At 36.2% G+C, this 16287-nt stretch overlaps 1 protein-coding gene across 1 annotated transcript; it reads left to right on the forward strand.

The window, feature by feature from the left end:
• The first annotated feature begins 2447 nt into the window (after window positions 1-2447).
• On the forward strand, window positions 2448-11234 carry REXO2 (RNA exonuclease 2). Its single transcript, XM_044666333.1, has 7 exons — window positions 2448-2591; window positions 3780-3863; window positions 6799-6876; window positions 7477-7588; window positions 8377-8485; window positions 8834-8887; window positions 10809-11234. Exons 1-7 carry the CDS (start codon window positions 2448-2450, stop codon window positions 10936-10938), a joined length of 711 nt encoding a protein of 236 aa, XP_044522268.1. The 3' UTR covers window positions 10939-11234.
• Window positions 11235-16287: the final 5053 nt, after the last annotated feature.

Genomic DNA, 16287 nt, shown 5'->3' on the forward strand with positions numbered 1-16287 from the left:
TTTAAGAAAAATTTTGACAGCTCAGTGAATGTTGTATTCTAGTGGGGAGAGATTTGAGGCAGGCAGTTCCAACAGCATGTTAATGCAATTGTCCAGGCATGAAGTGAGGAGCAGAGGGGTGGCAGTGTTGGAGGAGAGAAGTGAGTATATTTCAGAGATGTTGCAAAGGTGAAATTGACAGGCTTTCATAACAGCATTGAAAAGTGAACATTCAAGAGGATCTAGGATAGAATCTTGTGCGACACGAGTGGTTAGAGGGTCTGACTCATCTGAGGATCTAGCAAAGAAAGAGGACTAAGTGGTCAGAGAACTAGGAGAACCAGGAGAGGGAAGTGTTCCAAAAACCTAAAGAGAGTATCAAAGAGGAGAGGATGAAAAATAGTGTGTCAGAGGCTGCAGAGAGGCTGAGATTGAAGATTGAGAAAAGCCATTGGATTTGGTTAGTAAGAGATCATTGGTCGCTTTGAAGAGAGCAGTTTCAGTGGAATAATAAAGTCAGAAGCCAGATTTTAAGGGTTAAGAATAGAGTCAGAAGGGAGAAAGTGAAGACATATTAATCTCTCCTTTTCAAGGAGTTTAGCCACAAAGGATAGAAGAAATATGGAATGATAGTTAATGAGCATGGGAGGATGAAATGAGGGTTTTTTAAAGATGAGGAAAATATGGGAATGCTTATAAGCAGCTGGTGGAAGGACACAAGTAGACAGATAGACAATATTTCCATTTTAAGGCGTGAGAAAAATAGTCAATACGTCTATGAAAATTTCATCTTAGAGGGAGTTTTCTTTTGTATCTTTTCTGACCCTAAAGATAGTATATTTTTATCAATTATTTGGGAAAAGGAATGCATGATTTGAGAATCAGGGTCCCAAAAGATTTTGAGAATGTAGAATGCTGGACCAAGTGTAATAAAATGAAATATAATAGAGTTAAATGTAAATTCTTATACCCAGGTTCAAAATCAACTTTACATATACAAGTGAGGTTGGCATAGCTAGATGTTTGTCTAGTCTAGATGATCTTGGGGGTTTTAGAGGACTACAAATTTAGCATGAGTCAATAATGCTATATGGCAGACAAAAACCAAACAAACCCCAACTGCAATTCCATCTTAGGCTGCATTAAAAGAATGTCTAGAATGAAAATTCTGACTTAAAGACCATCTGGAATATATTGTTCTGTCCTAAGGTTCCACATTTTAGGAAGATCACTGACAATCTGGAAAAAAGTTTCAGAATCTCTCTGGACCTTAAGTTTCCTCATGAATAAAATGAGAGAGTTGGACTTATTTCTAAGATTACTTTAAGCTGTCTCTAGCATCCTTTCCCTTACTTTTAACATCTTGCCATCTTAGTTAAAAACGAATTGTTAAAACTAATTTATTCGTAGTTTGCTTCAAGTCTCATCCCAGGTGCCAGTTCCTGTTCAATTTCCCTTTAGTTGTTAGTGCAACTTAATTATCAGTTTAAATATTGTATCCTCCAAGTAGAATGTACTGCATGAGTTTCATTTTACATTTGTATCCCCAGGACCTACTCCATTGCCTGGAACATGACAAACATTTGCATAGAAGGGCTTGCAGAATGATGAAAGGGAGATCATACTACATGAGGCTGTCCTCTACTCGAATTCTTTTCATATCTGGGGATGTAGCAAATGGACCTATGAAGCTGATGAGCTGTTGTAATCCAAGGCAGCTGGGCTATAATAGAACAGGTGCTGGACTCAAAAGTAACCCGTTTAGACATTTAATAGCTGTGTAACATTGGGACGATTACTTCACCTCTGTCAGTCATTTTCCTTATCTGCAAAATTGCAACAATATTTGTAATATCAACTGAATAGGATGTTGTAGAAAAGGACTTTGTGGACTCTAAGGAGGCTCAGAAATCAAAGTTATTAACTAATTCAAATTATGCTGACCAATGGACAAAAGACCAAAAACCTGCTTCTTTTTCTTTAGAGGGAAATAAAAACCATCAAACCAAATCCCCTTTAATTTTTATTTAGAAACAATCCTCTAAACCAGTGTTATATTCGGAAACTTTTATGTACGCATAAAATCTTTTGATGCCCAGAGTATAGAGGAGGCCTCTACCAAGCTCTTTTGAAATCTTTTTAGATATTAGAATCAAGCCATCACCGAAACAGTAAGCTTAATTTAGAGCGAATAAATTGACTAGGAGAAAAACCCATGTACAATTCCCTCAGGAAAACACGTGGCTGAAACGGAGACGTCGAGACTCCCGAGAGACTACAAGTTCCAGCATCGTTTTAGACCAGGCCCGCAGGTCCTCTCGCAAGTTCGGCGCAGTGCATGTCGGGGCTTGTGGTTTCTTCCCCCTCCCTTCAGCCGTCTTCCACACCCTTTTGCGACGTTTCGCGACGGCGGCGCCGGCCGGCAGGAGGTGCCTGCAGCTGCGGCCGTGGTGGCTGAGTGCCGGCTGATGCGAAGTGGCTTCCTGCGCTCCGTGCTGTTGCGAAATCTGGCTGGGAGCGGGGGGCGGCTCGGGGATCGGGGCCTCCGAGACGGAGCGGCCATGGCGGCGGGGGAGAGCATGGCGCAGAGGATGGTCTGGGTGGACCTGGAGGTGAGGCTGCCCGCGGGGCAGGGCGGGGTTCGTGCGCTGGAGTGGTGGCTGGGTCCCGGGTGGGGCTCTAGTTGGAACTCGGATTGGATGGGAGTGGTGGGGTCGGCTGGGTAGGCTGGGGCGGAGGCTGAGGAAGGGTGGCCAGAGGCAGCAGTGGTGACACTCCTCATAGGAGTGAGGGGTTTCCACTGGACAGGGCACCTGTTTTGGAGCCCCCCCACCCAGCGTGGGAGCCCCCCGAGGCCTTGCTTACTGGCGTTGGGGGGCGGGAATCATTTTCATGGCGGGTGGAAGATGTTGGCTCTTTGCCTGATTCTGGCCTTTAGCGGTCTCTCCGAGCTCGGTTCCACGTGGAAGTCCCCCAAGGGAATTTTCAATCTAATCCCAGTTGATAGATTTGAGATTCTTGTGTAGAATGAATTTAGGTAAAAGAACAAGCCACCAGGCAGTTTATGTTTGGCAGGATAACATGCATGTATAAAACATACATTCGTATATGTTTACAAACGTATATGCTCATAGATACCATCTGACAAGTTATGCAAAACATTATATGATATAACCTCAGTGAGGTAGTGTGTATATAATGTATGCCTATGTGTTGTATAGCACATATAGTTATAATAGTTGTAGGCTACAAATTAAATAGATTTGAAGAGCTTTTGTGGAGTGAATTTAGTAAAAGAACAAGTCAAAGAGCAGTTTGTTTGGCAGAGCAACAAGCAGATATAAAATATACATGCATATATATGTACATATTTGTACATTTACCAATATGTATGCTTAGTGATGATTTATGTAAAACATTGTATATGGTATAAACTAGCTTATGCAGTATGCATAATGTATGTCTGTGTATAACTTATGTAGTAATAATAAGTTGTAGGCTACACATTAGATAGATTTGAGATTCTTTTGTCATTGAATTTAGGTAAAGGAGCAGCTTGTGTTTGGCAGAGTAATATATGCATGTATAAAACACACACGCATGCATGTACAAGTTTACACACACAGCTGCACATACATGACATGTATGTGGCAAGTGATAGAAAATGTTCTATATATTTTAACCTAAATGATGCAATATATCTGTCTTATATAACATTACATTGCATGTATTTTACATATATTCTTGCTTTTATGTATTTTCTACATATACATATATGTATGTATATATTATTGTTGCAGATGACGGGATTGGACATAGAAAAGGACCAGATCATTGAGATGGCGTGTCTCATAACAGACTCTGACCTCAACATTTTGGCTGAAGTAGGTGTTAATATTTTCTAGGATCATCTACGATTAGAATGGAAGGAACTTTATGAGATCAGCTAGTTTAACCCTTTCAATTTATAGATGAAGACACTGAGACTCTTAACTTCTTAAATGTGTTAGAACTGTTTAGCCTGAATCTAAACCAAGATCATCTAATCACATTTATTTTTTCCATCTTATAACATATAATACAACTGAATTGTTGTTTGTTTTAGTCACTTGTGATAAAGTTTAAATTTTTGCACCAATAACCCTTGAATTACTAAGTTTAAGAATTTTTCCAGAATTAAACATTTATATTAAATCTCATAATAATAACTGGCATTTATATAGTCTTTAAGATATGCAAAATGCTTTACATATATCATCTTATGTGATCTTCACAACAGCCTTATGAAGTAAGTATGGCAGGTATTAGTTATTACAGACCCATTTTAGAGATCAAGAGCTGAGGCTCAGCAAGGTGATGAAGTGACTTGTTCAGAGTTACACAGCATGTGTGTGTCTTAAGTGGGATTATATTTGAGATAATTAGGGTTTTCAAATCACTCTTAACTAGAACATTAGAGAAAACAAAACATGCTAAATGTGTTTTGGCTACTCATGAAACACTTAATGAGAAGGCACTGATTTGTAGGTGGTTAAAATTCCCTTACCTTAAATAACTTCATCTGACTTTCATGACGATAGCTTTCATGAAAATGAAAAAACTCTATAACAGGAACTAAGAAGGAATGTGCATAGAGAAGTGAGTATGCTCTTATATGAAACACTAAAGAGTTAGGCTATATTGATATAATTGTTTGGTCTTATAATAAAAAACTTTAAACTGGCATAAGAAGTTGGCTTTCCTGACTCTTAAGGCACTATTTTTCACTCAATTGTTAATACTCCAGATTTCCAAATTGAGGTATTTTAAGGTTAGTTATTGACTTCTCTATAAAATGGAAAAGGATAACAAGCTTTTCTAGATATAGTGAATAGATTCAGTGAATAGTGGGTATTCTTTCCTATTTTTAAACTGTAAGAAAAGAAAGACCCTTCAGAGTTTAAGACATAGTTCCATCTATAAAACCTAAACCATTGCTATCCTTGCATTTAACATAAACAAAAGTTTATTTGAGTTTTGGTTATTCATCTCTCATTCTAATAATTTCCAAGATGGCAACCTAGAGTTTTCCTGAAATAAATAAAGAACATAACCACCTTTTATAAAAGTCCTTATTGTATGGATCTGTTTACTTTGGCTAAAGGAAAACTTCCTTTGGACTGCTATCATAAATACCAAACTCACCAACCAAATACCAGTTGGTGAGTTTATGCCCAAGAGGAATTGGGAATATACACACATATGTCTATGTCTCTGGGTGTGTGTGGCATATAAAAAAATAGAATACAAGTCACATAAGGATAAGTGAAGGAAGAAGAACTTAAGAGTTCTTAGCACTCCTATAAATGCCAGGTCTACAATGTAATTAATTATATTCAGTGCCTGGTCCAATGAACACTTGTTTTCTATTCACAGCTAGTGTGATCCATATAATCAGGATAGTTTACCAAAGGAAATACAGAATTGGGTATAAATTACCATTGCTATAACAAGGATAAAATCATTGCTTACTTTCTTTTCAAAATTTGTCACATCCCAGTGAAACACAAGTTCCTTGACTGCAGGGATTGTATTGAATTTTTCTTTGTATCCATGTTGCTAGCAGAGTTGCTTGCATAGTCATTTAATAAATAGAAATAGGGAATGTTGGTGTGATTTCATTGGTATAAGGATCCCTATTAACAAATTTAATAAGTTTATATGCTTAAATTTAAGTTGTTAGGTTAAGTAAGAACACTGCTTAATATTTTTCAAGTAAAAAATATTTTCAATTAATGTATATGTCTTCTGCTTTCATTACTTCTTTCAGGAGGTATTTCATCCGTGTTCTTTTGGACTCAATTCTCTTTGCATTAATCAAGAGTTCTAAAGTCTTTCAAAGTTGTTTTTCACTTTTCATAGTTGTTATTAATGTGTAACTTGTTTTTCATTTCTGTTCACATCAGCCTACATCAGTTCATAGAAGCCTTTCCAGTTTTCTCTTGAGATTGCACATTTCATTATTTCTTACTGCATAGTAATATACCTTTACATTTATATACCACAATTTGTCTAGCCATTCCCTAATAAGAGGACAACCTCTTAATTTCTACTTTTTTGCTTATTATGAAAAGAATGGCTATAGATATTTTTACTATGTAGATTCTTTGATTTCTTTGAGTTATTGGCTTAGTGGTATAGCTGAGTCAAAGGATATGGAATTTGTTAACTTTCTGGGCATGATTTCAAACTACTTTCCAGAATAGCTAGACTGGCTCTTAGCTCCTTCAAAAGTACACTAAGTTAATTGTTTTCTCCTAACCCTCTCTCATTTGTCATTTTCCTCTTTTGTGATCTTTAAAGTATTTTTCCATAAGGTTGTTGATAGCTTGGATTTCTTCCTTTGAAAATTGCCTGTTCATATCCTTAGACCATTTATCTGTTGGGGAATGGCTCTTTGTTATGTTTGAAGTAATTCTTATGCAAAATTGATAAGACACTTTTATCAGAGAAATTTATTGTGGAAATTTTTGAACCCCCTCCCCCCAGTTAATTTTTACTACATTAGATTTGTACAAAAACTTTAAATTTTATATAATCAAAATTGTCCATTTTATCTTGTAAAAATTATTTAAATTGCTTGTTTTAATTTAATAATATAAACCAAGGAGTAAAATAATACATCACCTCAATGTATTATAGTGTACTTTTTTAATGAAATAGAACCAATAAATTGGTATTTTTTTTGTTGTTGTTCCATGTATACTTCTGAGTACTTGTAGTTCAGTTACCTTTGATTCTGTTGATTTTTGGTGATTAATAATTTTTCCTTATCCACAGGGTCCTAACCTGATTATAAATCAGCCAGATGAGTTGCTGGACAGCATGTCTGAATGGTGTAAGGAACATCATGGGAAGGTAACATTACCAAATAAAAGGATTACTGCCTTTTGAGGAACAATAACAAGCTTATTGTTCTCTCATCTGAATCCTAAAACCATTGCTGGATGGTATAAAAAAGGGTTAGAGGAAGATTGCTTTGGCAGCCCTGGGAAACTGCTTGCTTGTTTACTTTTCATCTTTGGGAATTCGAGAACATCTCCTGAATGTCCTGTTTCTCTCCTACATTCAGTCTGTCATGAGCGCATTGTGGATACTCAAGCATTACTGAAGTCAGTCTTTTGGATAAGGTTAGACTTCATCTTTGAGAGAAGAGGGAATACTGCTCTTCCGTTAATAGTTCTTGCCCCCCCTTCCCTCCAAGAGTTTAATTCTTTGGATTCTGAGCTCCATCCTTTTTGACTCAATGGAAATACCATTAACAATCTCGGGATTTGGAGTGGATTCTTTAAAGGAAAATTGATGAAAAGATGGCAATTTCAATTTGCTTTTGAGCTCTAAATGTGTTCCGTCTGTTGGTTATGCTTGCTCATTTTAGAAGTGAAGTTTCATTCCTGGATGCCTTTGAAAACTGACTTCATGTGTTTTTGATGGGGGGCTGGGGATTCTGTCTTGCAGTCTGGTCTTACCAAGGCAGTGAAGGAGAGTACAATTACACTGCAGCAGGCAGAGTATGAATTTCTGTCCTTTGTACGACAGCAAACTCCTCCAGGGCTCTGTCCACTTGCAGGTAAAATCCAATAGTAATGTGTACTTTATAGAAAATGGTTCATTATAGGATGGTTCGTTCAGAGAGACTAAGCAAAGTCATGACTTCCTAATATCCCAATTTGATTTATATCCATTTCCTCAAGGACACGGATATTAAAATAGGCACTGAAATTTATTAGTCCTGAGAACATATTTGAGTGCCATAGTATTTTAAAAGACTTGTTAGTCCCAGAGAGGTTCATGTTAATATCTGAGATGTCTTTGGGAATTTATGTATTTTGAGGTGATAACATTACCTTTATGCTTTTGTAAGAAAGGTTTGAAGTTGGGCCCAGTTTGCTCTTTAATTCCAGCCAATGCTATTGATGCTTTTCTGAACATCCTCACTTAAAATGAAATGCTTTATAATATTGTATTTTGTTATATAGAGAACATGAGTATAGATAGAATATTTATAGATAGATTTGTAAAACAAATGATTTTCTGAGATGTATATGAGAACTCTAAATTTAATGTTTTCTCTATAGAAATCAGTTAAAAAATTCATTACAAATGAGTTGGACTGGCAGTGTAGAAAATTGTATTGGGGATCTTAAGAGCTGCCAGATCTGATTTGGAAATGATGAGCTACTTCAGTTTTTGTTTTTGGTTCATCTTCATTTCAGATACAATTTATAATAAGTGGATGTAGCACTTTACAGGCACAACCCACATACACATTATCTCACTTGATTTCTTAATTTTCTTTTACATTATGTTTTATCTTGCTAGAAATACACAGATGCAGTATGCCTTGTGTTTTTCTAGGAAATTCAGTTCATGCAGATAAGAAGTTTCTTGACAAATACATGCCCCAGTTCATGAAACATCTTCATTATAGGATAATTGATGTGAGCACTGTTAAAGAACTGTGCAGGTAAGGGATATATTTGGGATTCATTAAGTAGCCTCATTTAGCATGTTTTAATTGGGGATAAGAGGTTGTGTGGGATATGGTTGTAGATCTAAATGCATAGCGGAGGCATATGATTTTTGTTTCTTCCTCTGATCTTCACCAACTTTCTTTAATTTATCTTGGGCTGGTGTGAACAGGAAGAAAATAAAATAAAAAACAGTACTTGTATAAATGGGGCAGTTTCAAAAATCATTCAGAACCCAAATTCCTTTGCCTGATAGAGTTCTTAGTGTTAATAATTGTTTGGAGGTAATTATTCAGTATGTTTGGGACAGTTGCCTTTGAAAGTTCCATTTCTGCTGTATTCAGACGCTGGTATCCTGAAGAATATGAATTTGTACCAAAGAAGGCTGCTTCTCACAGGTAAGGTTTAACTTTTTGCATCCTAGCAAATACTTGACAATCTGATACGTACTTGATACTCAAGGACCTGAAAGTGTGACTGAAGAGTTCTCTTGCTGCTACTTTTCTTCTGAAATAAAGTTTGATTGGCTAAGAGATACCATGATGTTAAAATTAACAAGAACACTGATTAAGAGTTTCTTATTATTTCTTTCAGAGTTGGACAGTATTATTATTTCAGTTGTACTCTGGGATAAGGAAGTTGAAAGACTTTTCATAAAATCTCCATGCAGTTTTTAAAATAGAAACAATTTGGTAATTTTTGTAAAAATAGAATTTTTTTTTTTTATCCTGGGACTCCATTCTAGGAGCATAGGGCCACAACCAGTAGGCAATGGGTCACACAGTCGCTCAGGGTCACCCAGCTGGGAAGTGTCTGAGCCTGGGATTGAACCTAGGACCTTTTCATCTCTAGGCCTGGCTCTCAATCCACTGAGCTAGCCCAGCTGCCCCTACTTTAGGTTGCAGTTTCTTTAGCAGATGTAGTTTTTACAGGGTGGGGTTGCTAGCCCCACGCCCAACCCTCCTCCTTTTTCATCCGGGCTAGGGACCGTCCTTGGCCCAGGAGAGGTAAGGGTGGGCAATAGGGGTCAAGTGACTTGCCCAAGGTCACACAGCTGGAAGAGTCCGAGGCCGGACTTGAACCTAGGACCTCCAGTCTCTAGGCCTGGCTCTCAATCCACTGAGCCACCCAGCTGCCCAGCCACCCAGCTGCCCAAAAATAGAATAGTGACTGTACAATTGATATGGACTTGAAATCTGCTATCTATAGGACTCCATTTACTGTCTTGTCCATGGTAGCTGGTTTTTTATTTGCCGTAGTTTTATTCAAGGCATACTGTAGCATAGTTGTCTTTTTTTTTTAAAATCACATTGCCTCCCAAGTATTTAAGTTAAGCTATCAGAATTGAAAAGTGGACTTTTACAAAGACCCTATTATATGTTAGGGTACTGTTCTGTTTAATGCTTTTGTTCATTAGTTTCTCAGGAGGGGCTTTGTAATTTTCAAATAAATTTAATAGCTGACATCTTGCCCAAATGCAGTCAGTTTTTATGGACTTAAGTAGAGTTCCAGCATAGTTATAGCCTCCTTAATTGAGAAATTAAATTACAGTCATTGTTCGCCATCTAGAACATAGACAAGGAACCCTAACATAATCAAAATGACTCTTGAGTCCCTTCAGTGGTTCCTTCACTAAAGTTTTTGTTCTCAGAAGAGAGAAACCTTTTAGGTCCTCAGAATTGGTTCATTTGTAATTTGAATATTCTTGGTTATCTTTTTCTCACATATCAGCAAATTAGAAGAGAAATGACGACAGCTTTTAAATCCAGGCAATCCAATAGCACAAGTAATCATAAGGGTTATGGGCAGTGACTGATATTCATAATGATTTCATGTCAAGAAAAGACTATGTTCAGGGGGCAGCTGGATGGCTCAGTTGATTGAGAGCCAGGCCAAGAGACAAGAGGTCCTAGGTTCAAATTTGACCTTAGACACTTCCTAGCTGTGTGACCCTGGACAAGCCACTTAACCCCCATTGCCTAGCCCTTACCACTCTTCTGCCTTAGAAACAATACACAATATTGATTCCAAGACAGAAGGTAAGGGTTTTTTAAAAGACTATGTTCAGTATATTTTACCTAAATCAAGTAGGATTGAATTTAATTAATCTGAAAACGTTGATGTGGCGCATATCAAGTTTTGATTATGGCAGATAGATGAGGAATTGACTGTAGAACTGTTTGTAACCAAATAGGCTTTATGTACATTCACATGTCAGAATGGAGATGAAATTTGTTTTGTAAGTGGGAATTTACATCATGCAAAGTATTTTGGAATTTGTCTTGTGCTTTTAATTAAGCCACATATACTTGTATTTAGGGCATTGGATGACATCAGTGAAAGCATTAAGGAACTTCAGTTTTATCGAAATAATATCTTCAAGAGAAAAACAGATGAAAAGAAGAGGAAAATTATAGAAAATGGAGAAAATGAGAAGACTGTGAGTTGATGACGTGTCTCATGCTGCCACGTTACTCCCTGGATATGACTTCTGGGGAATTTTTGTTCACCCTTATTGTTTGGGAAAGCATCTCCTTTCATTTACCTTGCATCTTCAGATAGTTCAAGCAAACTAAGCCTGAAATGCAGTTTTTCTAAGTTAGGGCTGTGAATCTGTCATTTAAATCTCAGCAGCAACTTTGTTTCTAGTTATCAGGTCACTTATGCCTCTTGGTACACATCTGCATCTGCTTTTAGACCAAAACACTTTTCTTTTGTTAAAAAATAAAACTAGTTCAATTAAAATGCAAGCTTTTTTTTTTTTTGTACCTTCTATTCCTTTACAGTGGTTCAAGTAAGATGCTTCCCTCTCTCCCCCATTAAATGTATTTAACATGTCTTTCAAAAACATTTACAATGGACCAAGTTAAAAGGACTGTCACAGACTTGTTCTGTATTGTATTAGGAGGCCAGACTAGAACAAATGGGAGAAGGTTGTCAAGATGCAGATTTTTGTTCAACCTAAAGGTACTGCCTTGGAAAAGAGTTTGTAATACTGAGAGTATTTAAGCAAGAGGATGGCCCTCTTAGAGACAGTGTAAAATGGATTCCTATCTGAGTTGTTAGGTTGAACAAAATGATGTATAAAGTTTCTTCCAATTTAGTTCTCTTTTTCTGTGATCCTCTGAAAATAGCACTGTGGTCACTTACTGTTATAAAGGTAGATAAATGTACAAAAAGAGCTCAAGACTGGAAGTCAGGTGAACCAAAGTCTGTTACCAGTTCTGCTTTTAACTGTGATCTTAATTTTAGACATCTCACTTAACCTCTTTATATGCCTCAGTTTCTTATTTGACATAAAAATCCCTGCCTCCCAGTAGTGTTATAAGTTTAAAGGTGAGAAAAGCACTTTGCTCTTAAGAAGAAAGATGTTGCATATGTAATATGTCATAACTACCTATCTCACAAGGTAATTGTGAGGACAAAATGAGATAATTATGTCAAATGCTTTGTAAACCTTAAACTGCCAAATAGCCATCTATTACTGTTATAAATCTAAGTATTAGTTCTCCTCTTCCCATATACACAAATCAGTTCATAGATGAATGTATACTATTTAATTTTCTTAAAACCTAACCTTCCTGTGTTTAGATTAAATATTAAATTTTGAATGATAATCATGTTGTAGCTTAGCCCCCTATTCTGTAGCCTCATTATGTAGCAGAGTTCTCCATGGCTCCCTAATGGGGCATGTGCTCTTAGAAGAGTCTCTGAGAAAGCAAGATTGCTTTGTGGCAGGTTAAAGTGAAGTCAGCATGATGGTTCAGTGATTAATTCATCATTTATCAGTCTCTGCTTAAATAGAAAGCATTTAGCTTCAGTGTTGCTGTTAGTGATTTCACAGGGGACTCCTTAAGCTATTGAGTAGTTCCTCTGAAATGATCTGCAATACAAATCCATTTGATTATGCCCGTGTCCTTAAACAGTATCAGTTTGTCTGCCCAGAGGGTACTTTTCATTTGGTCCTTTTCCTGCCTGTACTAAATTACCCTACATGTTATAAACTTTACATTATCTAAGTACCTTTTCCTGCATTAACTCCGGAAGAGAACAGGGTGGTTCTTTGGGAATCAGTCATTAATGATTTCATGCCTGTCATAAAGACCTTTTCCTGTAGCAGCTTATGTTATCAGTAAAAATGATTGAGTAGAAATAGCTTCTTTTACCTGGTGCTAGTGTGATGGCAAATTAGTTACTGTTTCTGTTTTATGAAGACTGATATTGTTTAGTATACATAGGCTTCGGAAGATAAATGAAGGCTGATATAATATTAAATTAGTAATTTTGTAATTAAGTAAAACTCAAAGAAATATTTTGCTTGTTTATCGATAAGATGACTGTCCTGGGTATTTACAAATGTTTTTCTGTTTCTTAGGAAACTTTAATAAATATCAGGTGCCAAACAGGTCAAACAATAGCTTAGTTTACTGCAGTATCCTGGCGTTAGACAAGTGGGTTGAAAGGAACAAAATCTATTAATGAGCATGATGAAAAATACATTAAATTGATCACATAATCAGACTTGTCAGTACTATTTGTGGTTCATTAAAGAAGCCATATTGAGAGCAAAATGAAAAGAATGTTGAAAGGTCTATAGGACCATAGGAAAAACTGGAAGGAATCTAGGTATCAGCTAGTAAAACCCCCTCAATTTTACAGATGAGTAAACAGGTCCAGAACACCATGTAAAATGGAAAGTGTTAGATTTGGAATTAGGACATGGATTTGACTCTTGGATTTGCCATGTAGTACCTGTGTGACCACTGGACCAATTTAGGCCACAGTTTCCTCATTTGTAAAAGGAAGAGTTTTGATTAGATGATTTCTGAGGTCTCTTCTAAGCTCTTAGTCTGATCTATAAGATAACAAGCTGAAGCCATCTGCTCATTTCATTTTCAGAAGATCTTTTAAACTAAAAATACTTCATACAAAAGGGAAGGAGTTGTAGCCAAAATCTACTGGAATACTGAAATATTGTGGCAAACATAATTGACAGCTGTCAAGAACAGTTAATTTGATAAACTTTAGTTTTTAACTTGAATAGCAGGGTAATTTAGGTAGCTTAGTTTATAGCCAAGAGGCAGCATTGTTCATTTTATACTATTTGGAGGGAAGGTGTTTTCTAGTAGGTAAGTGTCCCAGAAAACTGTCTGGGAATGTGGAATATTAAGAAAGTTCAAGTTACAAAAAACCCTGCATGGTAGTTGCAATCCTAGGTGATCCAGAATAGGAATCCTTATCCTCCATGGCAGTGGGGTTGAGCTCAAACAGAAATGGATCCCTATAAGCTGCATATAGACTTAGAAAATTCCATATTAATATTATCTATGTTTTATTGTATTTTTATTTACTTCATTAAATATTTCCCAATCGCATTTTAATCTGATTTGGGTTTTAGTCTGAAATGTTGTGGGCTGCAGTCTCTGTTAGAAACCTTTAGGCCAGGTGTTTGACATCTCTGTTTTGTGGCAGCAGGGAGGCCTGTGCAAAGTAGTCACATTGGGGAAAATCTTTAGTCCCCACCTATATTCTTGGTTGGGACTATTGTCCTTTATTCATCAGTTTAAAATACTTGGGGAATGATGGGTTGAGAAAGATGCCTTAACTTGGGAAAGTGTTTTGGGGAGAAACCTTTTTATTTTATACATAAAGTATGTAAAAATTAAATTACTAGTTCCCAGTGATACCCATCTCTCCCTATGGTATTGAACTCTTTCTGAGCTAGATAGTTAGGTTTCTTTAGTCTCTTATTTGAGACTTATTTGAGACTTCAAATAAGAGACTACAGATTATCTGTATATTCACTTCAAATGCTTTTTTTTCTCATGCAAACAAATTACGGGATAATTAGCTACTACTCCCAGTAGTATGCTTCAGGTGGATTATGGGTTAAATAGGTTTTTGTAAGCTGACCTGGGTACATAACCACCATTTATATTAATTTCTTTGAGAAAATGCATCTCAATATATGGAATGTTATGTTAGTAAATTAGTGACAGCTTTCTTACCTGCTTTAGACATTGTTATCTGTTCATTTTCATCACTTTTATCTAGTCAACAAGCATGCTTTATTACTGGTATATTACATTCTTGACTTAAGGTCTCTTTTCTGTCAAACCTGCCAATATAATAACTCATTCATTTTGGTTTGTTTTTAGCAAATAGTGATGTTATTCCAAGAGAATTGAAAACTAGGAACAATTTTTGAAGACATTGTTGCAAAGTTTGATTATTTGAATTTAGATATAGCTACCATTTTGTGAAAATGATCACAGATTTTTTTCTTATATACTTCTTAAGGACTTAAGCTCTTAGAGGAAAATATTTAGTATGAACATTGTAGAGCATCAGATTCTCTACAAAAAAAGAATTGCTTGAAATTATGTATCTATAATTAATGATATTCCCTAAAATGAATGATTAAATAGAATAATACTTCTCAGCAACTTTTAATCTTTCTCATAAAGTAGCTGATGGCAGCTCTCAGAAAATTAAACAAAAAACAAACTTTGTCAGCCATCACAAGTTGGTCTTCAATTAATGTGTTTTATTCTTTTGTCTACTGAGTCTCTTGTGCTTTTCTTCCAAATTTGTCTAAAAGCCCAGGAGTTTCCTGAACTCATTGTTGAAAAGGCATTGCTTATCTTAACATTAATGTTATGATTACTTTAGAGTTCACAAATTGTTGAGTGTCTTTATTGATTCAGACATTCTTAGGTTAGAAGAGGAAAGAGATGAGATTTGAAAGTTCATTTTGGAATTTTAGAAGTTATCTAGGAAGTTATAAAAAAATATTTTCAAGAGTTTCTGAATCCAAGTTCACAGTGTCTCAACTGAAAAGGACCTCAAAAGATGACCACCTATCTACTTACAAGAAAAACTTTAGGGGTATCTCATTCTCTTGAGATAGCCTACTCTCCTTTTAGACAACTTCTAAACTCTAGACATTTTTTTCCTTATATTAAGTCTAAATATTCTTTTCTGCTGATTCCATCCCTGATTCTGTCACTCATTGCCTTTACTTGTGACCAAGAAGTCTAATCCCTTTTCTGCATAACAGCTTTTCAGATTAATGAAGATACAGTAGCTTTTATTTTTCTTTTACAGTTAGCTTGTCAATGTCCTTAAAGTGAGTGAGCCTGAAAGGGGGCCAAACAGTTCTCCAGTTATGGTCTGACCATAGGAGTGAGTGCCATCTACAGAGCACTTTAAAATTGGCTAGTCACTGTATGCATTATCCCTTTTTAAGGCATACAGCAATACTATGAGGAAGGTACTACAGATGTTCTGCTCATTTTATAGATGAGGAAAGCAAAGTTCAAAGAGGAAACTTTTTGTTGGCAATATAGTGTTGGAGACAGTTCAAACTCAGGTCTCACGACTCTATTCTATCCTTCTATTCACTTTACTGTGGTCAAGGACAGACCACAGTAGGACTCTGACCTGGAAAAGGTGAAATAGGAGACAGTGATAAAAACACTGGATTTGTTGTCAGAAGTCTGGATCCAATCTTAGTTATCATTACTTATTTGACTGGGCAAGCCAGTTGAATCTCTCTAGCTCTTAATTTCCTCATTTATAAAATAAAGGGTTTGTTTTTGGCTTCAAGACATCGACACTTTGGCTTCCCTTAATCTAATTGCTAAATCTTTATTAAAATATAGCTTAAGAAGATCAAATTAGCCTTCTGGGGTACACTATGACACTACTGACTCATTGAGTTTGAAATTCTCTAAAAAATCACAAAGTACTTTAATGTGAATTGTTGTCCAGCTACCCTTCCCTAATCAATTTTTAT

Source organism: Gracilinanus agilis, chromosome 3 (assembly GCF_016433145.1).
Source record: "Gracilinanus agilis isolate LMUSP501 chromosome 3, AgileGrace, whole genome shotgun sequence".
NCBI lineage: Eukaryota > Metazoa > Chordata > Mammalia > Didelphimorphia > Didelphidae > Gracilinanus > Gracilinanus agilis.

Bases quoted from the DNA above. Each gene is read 5' to 3' on its own strand.
- REXO2 (XM_044666333.1), top strand. From the start codon at position 2,448: ATGCGAAGTGGCTTCCTGCGCTCCGTGCTGTTGCGAAATCTGGCTGGG. The intron at 3,864-6,798 runs GTAGGTGTTAAT...CCTTATCCACAG, and splicing joins ACCTCAACATTTTGGCTGAA to GGTCCTAACCTGATTATAAA. The intron at 6,877-7,476 runs GTAACATTACCA...TCTGTCTTGCAG, and splicing joins GTAAGGAACATCATGGGAAG to TCTGGTCTTACCAAGGCAGT.